This window comes from Bos taurus, chromosome 4, assembly GCF_002263795.3.
Source record: "Bos taurus isolate L1 Dominette 01449 registration number 42190680 breed Hereford chromosome 4, ARS-UCD2.0, whole genome shotgun sequence".
Taxonomy (NCBI): Eukaryota; Metazoa; Chordata; class Mammalia; order Artiodactyla; family Bovidae; genus Bos; species Bos taurus.
In genome coordinates, this window is record NC_037331.1 from 19,986,817 (window position 1) to 20,005,863 (window position 19,047).

The following is a 19,047-nucleotide window of genomic DNA, read 5'->3' on the forward strand; positions in this document are numbered from 1 at the left end:
CCTATCAACTGTCTCTCATTAAATTCTTTAGCCATGAGGCAAGAACCTAAAATTTACCAGGAAGAGCTACTTTACTCTAGGTTATAATGGCTTCCACCAGCTTATAGGTTAGAATCTAACATCTTTATCATAGGTTGAAAGTTTTGTTACAATCTGGCCCAACTCTTCTCATTAGCACTAAATCCATTCATTCCCACCAAATATTCCAGACTTGAGCTCCAACACTTATAAGACCTGTGAATATTGTATTGTCATGCCTTACATTTTTGTTGTTTCCTTCTATCAGCTATACAACTTCTTTGCTCTCATAGTGTTCTGTTCATGAGTATGGTATGCCCTGTTGCAACTGTTGTATATTATTCAACTGGACTTTGTTGCGGGCAGGGAAAACAGTATCTTAATTCTCTATCACAATGACTTCATGTAAGTCACACAGTGAGTCCTCAACAACCCTTTGTTGTGACTGACTTTAAAAAAAATAATTAAAAATGCCTTATACATTAAACTTTCATATAATATACACTATGTATCCTTAACCTTACACATTATGTACATATATATCCTATATGTATATATACATGTTAATACATTATATATGTGTATATATGCATACAGCTATGTTTATGGTGTATGTATGTGCATATGTGCACATACTTCAGGGTTGAAAAAGCCTTTAAATATCATCTTTCCTAATCAGTAAATATCACAAAATAGGAAACCAAGAACTAAAGTCATTGAATGACCCTGCCAGTGCTGAGTTCCTCTATCAGCTCTTCATCCAGTGTACTTTTCACTAAATCACTTTAATTCAATGATCTCACCAATAATGTGATGCTAAATAATCTGTTCTACCAAGACCAAGCTTATCCCACCAGAATCTTAAGACTGTCTCACCTCATTTTCTCTCCCAAATCCCTGCCTGTCTCCTTACTGCCATCAAATGAGGAACACTTAGGATTCTATCATCTCTGTATTTTCATTTACGTGTATCCCTCTTCTTTAAATATCCTCTATTTCCTCTGATAACTACTCTCAGTCCCTTCATAGATATGGTAAAGTCTACTTTCCCTGCGGGAAAAAAAAAAATTAAAAGGTTCTTATCTTGCTCTCCTGTTTAATTCACCATTTTTTTTTTCACCAAACCAAGGCTCACCATAAGAGATTACATTATCCTCATCATACTAGCTTATATTTGCCCATGCACATAACTCTAAAGTTTAAAGATTACATTCTCATCACTCACTCATTTCATCTTCATGATATGAGGAATAGTCAGGAGAAGGTCATATTTACAGGCAGATGAGTAAACTGGAGATCAAAAGTTAAGTGACATTCCAACGTTCCTAAAGAGAGCAAGAGCTGGAACAGACACTAGAATCAAAGCCTCCATATCCTTGCTCTTCTGAGCTTTCCACTAGTTTAATTGGCTTATGTTTCCATCATGACATTGATATTGACACATATGGGCACCTCAGATTCTGTACAGTGAATGCTGCATAGACTCATCTTTGATCTGAACTACTGCTCGGCTGTTAGTACTTTAAAAGTACAAATTTGAACCCTGGCTTTAGCTAAATCAGAGATCCTCAACTCTTTACATTGAATTGAAAAAAAAAAATTTTGATTTCATCTTTATCAACTAATCAGTTGATCTTTAAACTTCAAGTGGTAACAAGAATGATTCACACTAATATCCAAAAGGCTTTTCTAATCATGCATACATGTGTGTTATTTCATGCAAGATTCTGAGGCAAATTATGTACTTTGGCTTTAGATAAGTTTCTATTCAATCTCTTCACTAAGTTGCTACACAGATCCAACAATTTTTTATAAAAAATTAGGATATCAATGTTACTGTAGCACAGACTAATTTGTCTCTGCCTTAGAGCTCTAAAAACAGCTGAAGTCAGGTCAGAGACACTCTCCGCAACTCATTTGTGATCCTATGACCAATAATATACCTTCCCCCATCATATCTACTGCATCCTTCTCTTAATGTTTAGGCACTGCCAAGAAACTCTTTAAAATCCATCCCTAGCCAGAAGCACGAAGCATAATGCTTCCCACTTTCTTCCTATAAACAAGAAGTTTCAGGTCAGCTGAAGAATTCTCAGCGTCCTTTAGAGGAGAGAGGAGCCCCAGGAGAGGAGTGGTAATTCCTCATTTGGTATTGTTTTCCTGCCTGTCACTGCCCCACCAGGACCTCTGGTCAGCACTTTGCTGGGAGATTCCAAGGGGCAATTAGTTGCTTGCTTTTGTTGGCTGGTTGAAAACAAAGCAAAAAAAAAAATTTTCAAGACAGGAAAAGTTTAAACCTAAACATCCTAACAATCACACACTTCAAGAACCCCACAATTCACTCATTAAGAATTGAGCTGTACAAGGTCTCAGCCAGCTCACTGGCGCCCCATTTGCCTTTAACTGTTAGACATGCCCTCACTTGGCTTGTTTCCACGTGTCCCACATAAGCTACACTTAACAAATTTAAGTCTGTATCCGTATACATCAGTGAACTGTTTGCCTTAACACAGAATAAAAACCGGGGCTAAATGTTTGCTTGCTCTTTGCCAGAAATATATTTAAGAAAGTCCTAACAGAATGAGAACACAGAGGTTAAAAATATTGCATTTAATTATGAAAGTGCAGCGTTGGTTGCCCTCATTAACTATGAAGCTGTGAGGGAAATATTATTCCAGTGACTCACTAATGCCTTTTAGTTATTCGGTTCTTCTTTCCCAATAGCCTCGGACACGACCTAATTTGCCTCCTAGGAATCATACTTTTTACCTTAGGATCCCAGCACACCCAGGTCATCAAGAAGCACAGGGGTCCCTCCTGAAGCCCAGCAGTTTTGTGATGTGGACCCAGATGTGAAGATGGGAAGCACTGGGGCACTCCATTCCACTTACCAGTCTTCCACAGATAGAGGATGGGTGCCTCCGCCTCGCCAGGCGCCGCAGCCCCGTAGGCGCCCGGGCACAGCAGCAGCAGCAGCAGGAGCGGCAGGACGGCCGGGTGCCGGCCCGCAGTGCCCCGGCTCCGGGACGCCGAGCGCCCCGCTGGCAGCCCCATGCCGCCCGCAGCCGCTCCAGGGTCCAGATCCCTGAAGGGGACGCGGCAGGCAGGGAATTTTCCTTCGCCCTCGGAATGTCTTCCCAAGTACAGAACGCAAAGCTCTTTCCCGCTATTGTTCGTTTTCGTGTCAGATGAAAAGGAGGGAAAGCGCGTTTAACACCGGGGAACAATAGCGTCTGCGGTGGCCGTGGCTGCCGCCGCCGCCGCCGCTGGCGGGGATGCTGCTGCCGCTGCCATTCCGCGCAGAGTGGCAGGTCCTGGCGGCGAGGGAGGCAGCCGTCCGCAGGGGGCCCCAGCTGACTGAGCAGGTCCTGCAGTCCGGGAGGCAGCGCGCCCCCGCCTCAGCCAGCTGGAGAGAGAGGAGGGGGCGTGAGCCGACCCCAGCACCGAGGGCGCTGGAGGCAGGGGGCGGCTAGAGCGCCAGGGCGAGAGAGGAGGCGAGTGCACCGGAGAGGGGACACCCGGATCCAACACACCCAAAGAACTCCAGTGCACATGGCGTGATGAAATATGTTTGGAGGGATACACCAATAAAAAGAATCACCACCCGACAGGCTTCGGCATGACAAATAACAGGCATTGAAATTCTTCGTCACCCAAGGAGTCAAATGCTAGATCGAAGGCATGTTCTTAGTATATATGTATTTACACAAAGCATCAGTGCTTCTGAATTACTTTATGTGGGGAGCAGTATTTATCATCAGAAGTGAAAAACATAGGAAAAAAGCAGAAATATTTACTTGCTGTTGAAAGGCACTTAAACTTTTAAAAATCTTTTTTTTTTAACTTAATTTTATCAGTAAAAATATGAGCAGTACTGATCTGTTAGAAATCAAAGTACATTGTCTCTTAACAGCCTTTAAAACTGAATTAGTATTAATAAGTATTCACAGTGATACCTAATTATATGGATAACATTTTACAAAAACTAATCATAAAATTATATTTCACATATAAAATTATATTTTATAAAATATTTTATATTTATATAAAAATAAATATAAAAGTGCTATCCCTTTATTCTCTGTCAAAATTATGTTACTTTTAAGGATTCACACAGTTCTGAGTAAAATTAAAGGACAAATTGAGTTTTACTTGTGTATCTCCAAATTAGTAAATTCTTTACTTAAAAATATTTGACACTGATTTCTCATAACACTACTGTAGGAAAAGTGTCTTTATATAATTTAATGGGTTTGGACCTTTTGTTCTTTGTTTTCTCTTTCTTAAACCAGTAGTAATAAAGAATGTGTGTGAAGTCTGATAATGCTTTGCCCTTTCTCTCTTCTCCCCAATAATAACCTCTACTATTCATTTCCTAGTAAAGCTAAAATAATATCAAGGCATTTAGCCAATTAAAAACCAGGCTAAAAAGAAAGCCAAAGAAAACTATTAACATCCAGTCGACAATATTTAGCCAAATAAAACAAAATCTAAAAGGCAGGAAAACTACTCTTTATGAATTTACTCCATCAGCATAGCCAAGCAGAGTTTAAAATGAGGAAACTGCTGTTCCTGAAAGAGGAAACCTTCCATAAAGCTCTCCTGGGACGCCTGTCGTTTTGCAGATCATTCCAGACACAGCCCTGCTGCATGCATTAGATTAAAAGCAGGTTTGATCAAATAATTTCTAGGTCTTGACTATTTAAGCATTCTGACATCAGAGGAAATTAGCAATGTTGAAGGTTGCAAATTTGGTCTTTGTTTACTTTCCACTCTGTTAGGCCTCTAAGAGGGAATTAAAAGCTCAGAGAGCCTTCGCTCTGTGAGTCTGTGATTAGGAGAGATAAGCTAGTGTGGATTACTATTTCTTCACTGGTGAAAAATAGTAGGCAACCATCAAGAGATTATAGGTTGATAAAGGATACAAAAAAGCCTGATTCCAACTTGTGTGTGGCTGCCTGGAAGAGTACTTGTTTCAACAGTTAGACCAAAGAAGAGAATAGGATTTGCTATAGCTTTTTTGGGTCTGTCTTCTTAGAGAACACTCCGTAATACCACTTTACAAAGGCAGTGTTTTCCTATACTGTTTTCCTTTCTCAGATGTTGGGGTGATAAACCCTAAAATCCTCTACTTCTGGCACAAACAGCATTTAAAACAAAGTATTCAGTTAATCAGCCCATTCTAAGCAATCTTGGAAATTCCCAAACCAATCCACCAAGTAAAAAGTCATTAAATAACAGAAGACAGAGAATCTAAGGATTCAAGCTAGGACAATTTGATGTACAGGATAATGACCTAACCCTTTGAAAAGCCACCAGATGCTACACTTAAGAGCTTAATGTCAAAAGAAAATTTAAGATTCTGGTTTTTATATTTGTCCATAGTTGTATAATAATTTCTCAACTGGTCAAGAGTTAAAACATCATGGCTACAATTTCAAGCATTATACCGAAGAACAAGGGATTGGTGCTAATTCCAAATTTGCTGCCACTTAAAATACATGACTAGGGCTCATATTCTGCTGTAATGTTTGAAACCAGCCAACAATTGGTTTCCTTCTTTTAATTTCAGTTTACACAAAGCTTAAAGATTACTCTAAATAATATTATTCATCCATAAAAATGAATGAAATATTATCATTTACAGCAACATGGATGGACCTAGAGATTATCATATTAAGTAAAGTAAGTCAGATAAGGATCAGCATCATATGATACCACTTATATATGGGATCCACAAAAATTATACAAATGAAGCTATTTACAAAACAGAAATAGAATCATAGATAGAAAACAAACTTATGGATATCAAAGAAGAAAGGGAGGATAAATTAGGAATTTGGGATTAACAGATATACACTGTACTTGGTTGCTCAGTCCTGTCTGAATCTTTGTGACCCCATGGACTGTAACCTGCCAAGCTCCTCCGCCCATGGGGAGTCTCCAGCAAGAATACTCAAGTGGTTGCCATGCCCTGATCCAGGGGATCTTTCCAATCCAGGGATTGAACCCAAGTCTCCCACATTGTGGGCAGATTCTTTACCATCCGAGCCACCAGGGAAGCCCTGCTATCTATAAAATAGACAAATAACAAGGGCCAGTCGTATAGCACAGGGGACTATATTCACTATTTTGTAATAACCTATACTGGAAAAGAACTTGAAAAAGAATAGACATATATGTATGTGTATGACTGAATCACTTTGCTGGACACCAGAAACATTTGTAAATCAACTATATTTCAATTAAATTTTTTTTTGACATTTATTTTTTTTTAATTTTATTTTTAAACTTTACATAATTGTATTAGTTTTGCCAAATATCAAAATGAATCTGCCACAGGTATACATGTGTTCCCCATCCTGAACCCTCCTCCCTCCTCCCTCCCCATACCATCTCTCTGGGTCGTCCCAGTGCACTAGCCCCAAGCATCCAATTTTAAAGAGTTAAAAAAAAATCACTTCAGATACACACACATGCACAATTAGTGACAGATACCTCTGGACGAGGTTACAGAAACTAAGTCATAGAAACATTTGTCTCCACCGCTGTCACATATGTGTTCTATAACAATGTCATTATTGCACTTGAGGACAGAAATGTATGGGTCTCTGAGGACACATAAATGATATATATATTCAGATACATGTTCCTTTGTGAAAGCTATAGTATCCAGTCAGATAAATCCTATCAATAAAACTGATAAACAGCAAGAGATAGCAAGACACAGCAATCTTTGTTTTCTAGCAAATGACATAAATAACACACAAATGTTTTCATGACATGATGTCAAAATTTAGTCACGAGAAGTCTCAAAGATGCAGATCAAACTGACCATCTGCACAGCCTGCCTTGAAGTCAATCACTCATTTTTCATGAAGAACTATTCAAGTATTAATGAGCCAGGCAATAAAAGTTTTCAAAGCAATGGATGGAAAAATGCAAAGAATTTATGGTGTTTTTAATTTTTAGAAAGAAGACAGTTCTGACCCTATTACCTCTCATGTGTTGCTTTTGTATCTGTCTTTATTATTTTTGTCCTCATTTCCAAATTCCAGAGAGGGTGGGTGTGCACAGATGTATACATGTGTTTTCTCTTTCAGTAGAACATAAATAACTATATGCCCATACTTGATGACCCAAAAGATATACAGACAATGACTTTCAGTGATTAGGATCAGCACTTAAAATCAATCAAAAATTCATTTACTTGACAGAGAGGGAAATAACTTTTAATAGCATCAGTTTTTAGGAAGAAAAATAATGATGAAATGAAGGAATATATCTGTTATTCAGGACTACATGGCAAACTATCTAAGAATATCCATTTTGAAATAACTTTAAAGAATTCTCTACATAAACACATCTTGCCTTATAAAAAAAAGTTACCCAAAAGAATTCTGTTTGTGTGGCCTCTAGGTGTCATAGTTGACCAATATTTGGGGTAGAAAAAAATAATTTTGGGCTTCTTTCTATTTCCCCCTTCTTGCCACACCCACCAGACTATTAAAAGATAAAATATTTCACTTTTTATCTTTGCAATAAGTAACAATGAATTTTACTTCCCCAATTCTGACTCCAATATTAATCATCTATTTTCCTTCACCATCTATTTTCTTTATAATTCCTTTTTCTTTATAACTACTTTGTTCTGTTTGTTGGTTGGTTAGTTTATTAGTCTGCTGGCTTGTCAGTATATATGCTGAAAGGAGAGGAGATTCTAAATTTTAAATAGTTTTACACAAAGAAAATAAACACTAGAATTTCTCCATTTTACTCGGAACTAACTCTGGAAACAATAAAGATCTGCTATGAGTATTCAGACTCCTTGTTTTGAGTATCAGGTAAAAATGTACAGTATTTTGGTTCAGATCCTTCCAGGTTTGGAGAATGGATCACTCAGTGTAAACCTTACAATAAGGACCTCATCCTGGGTGGTACGTGAGGCATCAATAGTCCTGATACAACTTAGTACCCCAATCATTAAAATATTTCACCAGGGGTTAACTTGGAAGAATGCTTCCATACACAACATCAGGCTAATGCAATGATTCAGATGCTCAAAAGTACAGAGGAATAATGTATATAGAGGCAACATAATTGATTAGTTATCACTAGTTGTGCTGGTGTCCTACAGGTGGATAATGAAAATGCACTGAACTTTAACAAACAATTGAAAACTAAATATGAAAGCCTGGAGCCCTGAAAAAGAGACTCTATCTCCTACAGTGGCAGAGTGGAAACAAAGCTGAAGATCAAACCAAAAACTTAATCATTAAGAGTTGACAACTTCAAAGATAACTGAATGGTCAACTGAGACCCATGTGTTAAGCTAACATTAGGATCTGCTTGGAAAAACCTGGAACCTGATATATGAGTCAATGGCCCCATGTCTGGTTCCCCAGATTCCTCTGAACTCTTAAAGCGTTGAGAGGCAGCCTACCTCTCCCTGTTAAGAGATGGCATATACCACCTCTCCTAGCGTTTGGGTTGATAGCTAGGAGTAAGCACTAAGTCAGCCTAGTTGACAAACGGTGGTCTACTAGAGAAGGCTATGGCGAACTGCTCCAGTATTCTTGCCTCAAAAAACCCCATGAACAGTATGAAAAGGTAAAAAGATACGATGTCAGAATATGAGCCTCCCAGGTCAAGTGCTGTCCAGTATGCTACTGGGGAAGAGCATGGAGATAGCTCTGGAAAGAATGAAGAGGCTGAGCCCAAGAGCAAAAGATGTTCAGTTGTGGATGAATCTGGTGGTGAAACTAGAAGCCAATGCTGTAAAGAACAATGTTGCACATAAACCTGGAATGTTAAGCCCATGAATCAACGTAAGCTGGATGTGGTCAAGCAGGAGACGGCAAGAGTGAATATCAACATTTTAGGAATCAGTGAACTAACATGGAGACAGGTATGGGTAAATTTAATTCTGATAACCATGATACGTACTACTGTGGACAAAAATCCCTTCACGAAATGGAGTAGGCCTTGTAGTCAACAAGAGAGTCCAAAGTGCAGTACTTGGGTACAGTTTCAAAAACAGCATGATCTCGGTTCGTTTCTAAGGCAAACTATTCAACATCACAGTAATCCAAGTCCATGCCCCAACCACTAATGCTGAAGAAGCTGAAGTCGAGTGGTTCCATGAAGACCTCCAAGATCTTCTAGAACTAACACCAAAAAAAAATGTCCTTTTTGTCATAGAGGATTAGAATGCAAAAACAGGAAGTCAAGAGATATCTAGAGTAACAGGCAAGTTAGGCCTTGGAGTACAAAATGAAGCAGGGCAATGTTTAAAAGACTTTTGCCAAGGGAATGCTCTGGTCATAGCAAACACCCTCTTCCAACAACCCAAGAGATGACTCTACACATGAACATCATCAGATGGTCAATACTGAAATCAGACTGATTATATTTTCTGCAGCTGAAGATGGAGAAGCTCTATACAGTCAGCAAAAACAAGACCTGGAGCTGACTGTGGCTCAGACCATCAGCTTCTTATTGCAAAATTCAGGCTTACATTGAAGAAAGTAGGGAAAACCACCAGGGCATGCAGGTATGACCTGAATCAAATCCCTTATGATTATACAGTGGAAGTGACAAATAGATGCAAGGGATTAGATGTGGTAGACAGAGTGCCTGAAGAACTGTGGACAGAGATTTGTAACACTGTACAGGAGGTGGTGACCATTCCAAAGAAAAAGAAATGAAAGGAGGAAAGGTGGTTGGCTGAGGAGGACTGACAAATAGCTGAGAAAAGAAGAGAAGCAAGAGGCAAAAGAGGAAAGAAAAGAAATACCCAACTGAATGCAGAGTTCCAGAGAACAGCAAGGAGAGAAAAGAAAGCCTTCGTAAGTGAACAATGCAAAGAAATAGAGGAAAACAATAGAATGGGAAAGACTAGAGATCTCTTCAATAAAATTGGAGTTATTAAGGGAATAATCCAGGCAAAGACAGGCACAATAAAGGACAGAAATGGTATGGACCTAACAAGAAACAGAAGATATTAAGAAAAGGTGGCAAGAATATACAGAAGAACTATATGAAAAAGATCTTAATGACCTGGATAGTCACGATGGTGTGGTCACTCACCTAGAGAAAGACATCCTGGAGTCAAGTAGGCCTTAGGAAGCATTACCACAAACTAAGCTTGTGCAGGTGATGGAATTCCAGCTGAGCTATTTCAAATCCTAAAAGATGATGCTGTAAAAGTGTTGCACTCAATATGCCAGCAAAATTTGAAATTTCAGCAGTGGCCACAAGACTGGAAAAGGTCAGTTTTCATTCCAATCCCAAAGAAGGCAATGCCAAAGCATGTTCAAACTACCTCACAACTGCGCTCATTTCACATGCTATCAAGGTAATGCTCAAAATCCAGAAAGTGAAAGTTGCTCAGTCATGTCCAACTCTTTGGGACTCCATGGAATTCTTCAGGCCAGAATACCGGAATAGATAGCCTATCCCTTCTCCAGGGGAGCTTCCCAACCCAAGAATCAAACTGGGTCTCCTGCACTGCAGATGGATTCTTTACCAGCTGAGCTACCAGGGAAACCCAATTGCAGCATTAATTCAGCCTAGTCATGCTAAGTTTGTTAAGAGAATAAAAGGCTGAACTAGCAAAGTAGCTATGAGAATTAGCTAGCAACTACTGGTAGAAGCCAGAAGACTATTCAAGAGGCTTGCTTTTGAGCGTGTTTAATTAGGGTTCAGAACCCATGGGGATAAGAGATTTATTAACTTGGAGAAACATACCAAGGATACAAATTTTAATACTCTGCCAAAGACTGAAAGGGGTGGTGCAAACTGATGGTTCCTAGAAGCCTGGACAAACACTTATGAAAACTGAAATGACAGGGAAGGAAGAGACACTGCTGGATTAGACACATTATGTAAGGAAAAGGAAGACCAAAGAAAAGATTATGTCCAAGTGAACACACAGAGACCACATGAATCACCAAGGCCTTCAGAAATGTACAGGCTAAAAAGACACCAGCATCACTGAGTTCCATGGTGGGTCTTTGCACACCACCAATAGGTGCAGTGGTCACATAGGTTTAAGTCTGATCCATTTGAGTTAATTTTTATGCATGGTATGATAGTAAAGTTCTAAACTCATTACCTGGCACATGGACACTCAATTGTAAAAGGTTGTCATTTTTCTCACTGAAGAGTCTCAGCGTTTTGTAATCAAAAATCAACTGACCATATATCAAATGGTTTACTTTTGTTCCACTCTGAAGTATATCTCAGAGAGACTGTGGTTCAGTTTCAGGCTATCATAATAAAACAAATATCACCATAAAGGGAGTCATGGAATATTCTGCTCTCCCAGGGCGTAAGAGTTATTTTCATACTATAATGTAGTATATTAAGTGTGAAGCAGCATGTCTTTAAAAAAAAAAAAAAGCATACACACCTTAATTAAAATACTTCTGTTTTTTAAGCCAAAAAGTATCATATAAAGTTGATACTGCGTTCTCCTCTCTCATTCCTGATTTTGGTGATTTGTATCCGTTTTCTTTTTTCTTAATCATCCTAGTTATAAGTTTGTCCTTTTCTCCAGTCTTTTCGTAGAACTTCTGATTTCTCTGATTTTTTAATACTGATTTTCTTTCTTTAAATTCATTGGTTCTAACTTTATAATTTCTTTCCTTTTGCCAAAGGCTTAATTGCCTTTTTTTTTTTTTTTTCTGGTTTCTTAAGGTGGAAACAGGTTACTGAAGCCTTAAGTTACTTAGGAACTTAGGTTACTTACTGAAGTTATATGAGCCTTTCTTGTTTTACGATGTAGGCCTTTCTTGACATAGGCGTTAAAATCAAAACATTTCCTTAAGCACTGCTCTTCTGCATTCAGTTCAGTTCAGTTCAGTCGCTCAGTCGTGTCCGACTCTTTGCGACCCCATGAATTGCAGCATACCAGGCCTCCCTGTCCATCGCCAACTCCCAGAGTTCACTCAGACATGTTGTGTCATCTTAATTCAGTTCAAAATATATTTTTAATTTCCCTTAGGATGAATTCCTTGTTCTGTGAGTCATTTTTACATATATTTGTTAATTTCCAAATCTCAAATCTGCCTCCCTAAAGGCAAGGAGTTCCAGGTATTTATGGGATAATGAATAATGAAGCAGGGCAGTTTGAGGCATGGGGAGCATAGGAAAAGCTGACTGGAAAAAAAGCTATGGTAATTGTTATTCTGGAAATAGATAGCTAAGCTACAGGACTATGCATGTTCAAAATGTCATGGAGCGGATACTCAGACTTGTCCAGTTAGAGGATCAGTGGGTCTACCCGTCTTAACCAGCTCAAGCTGGAACTAGAAGCAGCTGACTCCAAGTTTCTAGAAAACAACTCAGTCAAATGGCATACTGTCCAGGTTACATGCTGCTTGGAGGACATGTAAATCTTAAAATGACTCTGATTAGTGAAGGAAGATGAAACAGATTTAACCCATGGTTTCAATTGTGGTTCCCTTGGACTTGATAAGTCTTTTTTTCTCTTGTTTTATAATAAATTCTTATTGTATTTGATGTAGATTTCTGATTCTATTCAGGCTTTGTTGAGTTCCTTAGGTATTTGGTTAACGTTTCTCATCAAATTTGAGGGCCAGTTCTTCAAATACATTTTTTTAGGGTCCCCTTCTACTTCCTTTACTTCTGGAATTTCCACAACCTATTTGTTGGCATGTTTAATGCTGTCTCACAGATCTTTGAGGCACTGCTCATGTTATCTTTTTGTTTTTCCCTCCATATTCATCATATTAGATCATTTCAATTGATCTATATTCAAGTTTACTGATTCAACTGTTCTACTTTCCAGAGACCTAGAGTGCTTCCATCTTTTGACTCAGTATTTCAACATGTGTTCTACATGGATGCCTCTGAAAGAAAGGAGAGGGCAAGAGAGTGCTACAGTTTTATGAGATGTCTACATTATTTATCTCTGTATACCATTGTACAAAAAGATATTATATAGTCACAATCTGATTGCAAGGGAAGCTGGGAAATTTATCTCCCTGTAGGCTCAAGATGAAGAAAATGGAATAGATTTAATAAATAAATAGTAATATTTCAACCATAAATTACTGCATTCAGACAACTGTGTCACCCGAAAGCCTTATGATTTTTCTTTGTCTGATTACCTAGATGATATAACCCTCTTACATGTTTTCAGCTCTCTAGAGAGTTATGGGCTTCCCAGGTAGCTCTCGGTGGTGGGGGAAAAAAAAAATCAAGTAGGAGATGCAAGTTTGGAGATGCAACACTATTTGTACTAACTCCTCTTTTTCTCATGTATTTATACATTTTTAAACATTTTTATTTATTTATTTCTGGCTGTGCTGGGTCTTTGTTGCTACACAGGCTTTGCTCTAGTTGTGACGAGTAGGGGATACTCTCTCGTTGCCAAGCTTGGACTTCTCATTGTGGAGGCTTCTTTTGCTGTCGAACATGGGCTCTAGCAGTTGCGGCTCCCGGGCTCTAGCACGCAGGCTCAGTAGTTGTGGTACACAGGATTAGGTGATCCACAGCATGTGGGATCTTCCTGGACCAGGGATTGAACCCATGTCTCATACATTGGCAGGTGGATTCTTTAACACTGAATCACTAGGGAAGCTAGCATTGCTGTTGTTTGGTCACCGGGTCGTGTTTGACTCCGCGACTGCATGGACTGCAGCACATCAGGCCCCTCTGTCCTTCACCCTCTCTCGAAGTTTGCCCAAGCTCCTGTCCACTGCACTGGGGATGCCATCCAGCCATCTCATCCTTTCTTCTCCTTCTTCCCTCTGTCTTTCCCAGCATCAGGAATTGTTCAGTGAGTCAGCTGTTCACATCAGATGACCAAAATAATGGAGTTTAAACTTTAGCATCAGTCCTGCCAACAAGTATTCAGGGTTGATTTCCCTTAAGATTGACTGGTTTGATCTCCTTGCTGTCCAAGCGACTCTCAGGAGTTTTCTCCAGCATCATAGTTTGAAGGCATCAGTTCTTTCACACTCAGCCTTCTTTATGGTCCAGCTCTCACAACTATACTTCAGCTACCACTGAAAAGACCATAGACTTGACTATACAGACTTTTGTCAGCAGAGTAATGTCTCTGCTTTTCAGCATGCTGTCTAGGTTTGTCATAGATTTCCTGCCAAGAAGCAAACATCTTCTGATTTCATGGCTGCAATCACTATTCTCAGTGATTTCAAGCCCAAGAAGAGGAAATCTGTCACTACTTCTACCTTTTCCCCTCTGTTTGCCATGAAGTAACGGGACCAGATGCCATGATCTAAGTTTTTTTAATGTTTAGTTTTAAGTTGGCTCTTTCACTCTTCTCCTTCACCATCATCAAGAGGCTCTTTAGTTCCTCTTCACTTTCTGCCACTAGAGTAGTATCATCCTCATATCTGAGGTTGCTAATGTTTCTCCTGCCTATCTTGATTACTGCTTATAACTCATCCAGCCCAGCATTCAGCATATAGATTAAACAAACATGGTGATAACAGACAGCCTTGTCTTACTCCTTTCTCAATCCTGAACCAATCAGTTGTTCCATATAGAGTTCTAATTGCTGCTTCTTGACCCACATACAGATTTCTCAACAAACAGGTAAGATGGTCTGGTATTCCTGTCTCTTTAAGAGCTTTCCACAGTTTATTATGATCCACACAGTCAAAGGCTTTTGCATAGTCAATGCAACAGACATAGATGTTTCTTTTGGAATTCCCTAGCTTTCTCTATGATCCAGCAAATGTCTGCAGTTTGATCTCTGGTTCCTCTTCTTTGTCTAAATCCAGCTTGGACATCTGGAAGTTCTTGGTTTGCATAGTACTGAAGCCTAGCATGCACGATTTTAAGCATGACCTTACTAGCAAGAAAAATAAGTGCAATTGTCTGATGGTTAGCACATTCTTTAGTACTACCCTTCTTAGGAACTGGGATGAGGACTCACCTTTTCCAGTTCTGTTGCCACTGCTAAGTCTTCTAGATTTGCTGACCATAATGAAGGCAACACCTTGATGGCATCATTCTTTAGGGTTCTGAATACCTCTGCTGGAATTCCTTCACATCCACCAGCTTTATTAACAGCAGTGCTTCTTAAGGCCCACTTGACTTTGCTCTCCAGAATGTCTTGCTCTCCAAAATTCTGGCTCTCCAGAATGTGGTGGGTGGCCCACCACACCATCATAGTCATCTGGTTCATCTGTATCTTTTTTATGTAGTTCTTCCATGTATTCTTTCCATCTCTTCTTGATCTGTTCAGCCATCTACTATGTCTCTACCTTTTGTGTCCTCTATTGTGTCCATCTTTGGGCAAAATGTTCCCTTGATATATCCAATTTTCCTGAAGAGATCTCTAGTCTTTACCCTTCTGGTGTTTTCTTCTAGTTTTACACATTGTTCACTGAAGAAGGCCTTCTTGTCTCTCTGTGTTGTTCTTTGGAAATCTGTGCTTAGTTGGATATGCCTTTCCCTTTCTCCATTGTTTTACACTTTTCTTTTTTAGCTATTTGTAAACCCTCCTCAGATAACAAATTTGTATCCTTGCTTTTCTTTTTCTTTGGGATAGTTTTCTTCACTGCCTCGTGTACAATATTATGGACATCCATCCACAGTTCTTCAGATACTGTTTACAAATTCTAATTCCTTGAATCTACTCATTTCCTCCACTGCATTTTCATAGGAGATTTTAAGTCGTAGCTGGCTGGCCTAGTGGTTTTTCCCACTTTCTTTAGTTTAAGCCTGAATTTTACTATGAGAAGCTGATGATCTGAGCAACAGTCAGCTTCAGGTCTTGTTTTTGCAGACAGTACACAGCTTATTCATATCATCTACAAAGAATGTAATCATCTACAAAGAATGTAATCAGTTTAATTTTGGTATTGGCCATTTGGTGATGTCCATGTGTAAAGCTGTGAAAAGAAGAGAAGCGAAAGGCAAAAGAGAAAAGGAAAGACATACCCATTTGAATGCAGAGTTCCAAAGAATAGCAAGGAGAGATAAGATCCTCAGTGCATTGATCCTCAGTGATCAATGCAAAGAAATAGAGGAAAACAATAGCATTGGAATGACTAGAGATCTCTTCAAGAAAATTAGAGATCCCAAGGGAACATTCCATGCAAAGATGGGCACAATAAAGGACAGAAATGATATGGACCTGACAGAAGCAAAAGATATTAAGAAAAGGTGGAAAGAATACACAGAAGAACAGCACAAAAAAGATCTTCATGACCCAGATAACCACAATGATGTGATCACTCATCTAGAGCCAGACATCATGGAATGCGAAGTCAAGTGGGCCTAAGCATCACTACAAACAAAGCTAGTGGAGGTGACAGGATTCCAGTTGAGCTATTTCAAATCCTGAAAGATGATGCTGTGAAAGTGCTGCACTCAATATGCCAGCAAATTTGGAAAACTCAGCAATGGCCACAGGACTGGAAAAGGTCAGTTTTCATTCCAATCCCAAAGAAAGGCAATACCAAAGAATGCTCAAACTTCCGCACAATCACACTCATCTCACATGCTAGTAAGGCAATGCTCAAAATTCTCGAAGTCAGGCTTCAACAATACATGAACCATGTACTTCCAGATGTTCAAGATGGATTTAGAAAATGCAGACGAACCAGAGAGCAAATTGCCAATATCCTTGGATCATTGAAAAAAGCAAGAGAGTTCCAGAAAAACATTTACTTCTGTTTTATTGACTATGCCAAAGACTCTGACTGTGTGGATCACAATAAACTGTGGAAAATTCTTAAAGGGATGGGAATACCAGACCACCTGGCCTGCCTCTTGAAAAATCTGTAGGCAGGTCAGGAAGCAACAGTTAGAACCGGACATGGAACAACTGACTGGTTCCAAATAGGGAAAGGAGTACATCAAGGCTGTATATTGTCACTGTGCATATTTAACTTATATGCAGAGTACATCATGAGAAATGTTGGGCTGGATGAAGCACAAGCTGGAATCAAGATTGCAGGGAGAAATATCAATAACCTCAGATATACAGATGACTCCACCCTTATGGCAGAAAGTGAAGAAGAATTAAAGAGCCTCTTGATGAAAGTGAAAGAGGAGAGTGAAAAAGTTGGCTTAAAACTCAACATTCAGAAAACTAAGATCAAGGCATCTAGTCCCATCACTTCATGGCAAATAGATGGGGAAACAGTGGAAACAGTAAGAGACTTTATTTGGGGGGTTCCAAAATCACTGCAGATGGTGACTGCACCCATGAAACTAAAGGACCCTTGCTCCTTAGAAGAAAAGTTATGATCAACCTAGATGGCATATTAAAAAGCAGAGACACTACTTTGCCAACAAAGGTCCATCTAGTCAAAGATAAGGTTTTTCCAGAAGTCATGTATGGATGTGAGAGTTGGACTATAAAGAAAGCTGAGCACCAAAGAATTGATGCTTTTGAACTGTGGTGTTGGAGAAGACTCTTGAGAGTCCCTTGGACTGCAAGAAGATCCAACCAGTTCATCCTAAAGGAAATCAGTCCCGAATATTCATTGGAAGGACTGATGCTGAAGCTGATACTCCAATACTTTGCCCACCTGATGCAAAAAACTGACTCATTTGAAAAGACCCTGATGTGGGGAAAGATTGAAAACAGAAGAAGAAGGGGACAACAGAGGATGAGATGGTTGGATGGCATCACCAACTCAATGGACATGAGTTTGAGTAAACTCCAGGAGTTGGTGATGGACAGGGAGGCCTGGCATGCTGCAGTCCATGGGGTCTCAAAGAGTCAGACATGACTGAGCAACTGAATTGAACTAAACTGAACTGATGAGTAAAGTCATCTCTTGTGTTATTGAAAAAGGGTATTTGTTTTGATGAATCCACTCTCTTGGCATAATTTAGTTAGCCTTCGCACTGCTTCGTTTTGTTTTCCAAGGCCAAACTTGCCTGTTAGTCCAGGTATCTCTTGACTTCCTACTTTTGCATGCCAATCCCCAATGATGAATAGAACATCTTTTTTGTGTTAGTTTTAGGAGGTCTTCTAGGTCTTCATAGAACTGACCAACTTCAGTTTCTTTGGCATTGGTGGCAGGGGCATAGACTTGGATAACTATGATGTTGAATGGTTTTCCTTGGCAACAAACTAAGATCATTCTGTTGTTTTTGAGACTGTATCCAAGTACTGTATTTCAGACTCTTCTGTTGATTATGAGGGCTACCCCATTTCTTTTATGGGATTTTTGCCCACAATAGTAGATACAATGGTCATCTTAATTAAATGTACCCATTCTCATCCATTTTAGTTCACTGATTCCTAAGATGTCAATGTTTATTCTTTACCATCTCCTGCTTGACCATGTCCAATTTGCCTTGACTCGTGGACCTAACTTTCCAGGCTCCTATGCAATATTGTTCTTTGCAGCATTGGATTTTACTTTCATCACCAGACAGCCCTGTTTTAATACATTTAAAATTCTGCTACTGTTGTTTTAGCAGGGTTTGAAGATGAAGCACAGAGATCTCTTATATTCAACCCATAATGTTTAACTGGGAGTCAATAATTTCATTTTCTAGTTTAATTTTTCTTTTACATTTTTAATCAACTATGAAGACAAACTAACTGATGTTCATTACTTTCATATGTTAAACGTCCATTAAACCTTTCACATTAGAAATAGAAATCGCATCATTATGTGACAACAGGAAAAAAAAGAGAAACACAGAAGTTTAACAATTTGCCCATGTGCTTAGTGATGGTTTTGAAAGTAGTAGCATATCAGGCTTCCCTGGTGGGCCAATGCTAAAACTGCTAGTTTCCAGGGCAGGAGTTGTGGAACTTCATCTGCGAAGTTCCCCATGAGTGCAGTGTGGCCAAAAAAATAGTAGTAAGATACCTTGATCTCCCTATACATTATCTCCCCGAATTAGAGACAGCTTTCTGAAAATCAGTGATTTTGTAGAGAATATCTGCACTAAAAATACAATAAACACAAAGTGAAAGTGTTAGTCGTTCAGTCATGTCTGACTCTTCGGGACCCCGTGCACTATAGCCCACAAGGCTCCTGTCTGTGGGATTTTCCA

At 39.3% G+C, this 19,047-nt stretch overlaps 1 protein-coding gene across 1 annotated transcript in view; it reads right to left on the reverse strand.

The window, feature by feature from the left end:
• THSD7A (thrombospondin type 1 domain containing 7A) overlaps positions 1-3,072 on the reverse strand; it is a 470,808-nt gene extending 467,736 nt beyond the window's left edge. Inside the window, 1 exon segment of the mRNA NM_001206743.1 lies at positions 2,910-3,072. Coding sequence (NP_001193672.1) covers positions 2,910-3,072 — 163 coding nt within the window.
• Between the last annotated feature and the right edge of the window lie 15,975 nt (positions 3,073-19,047).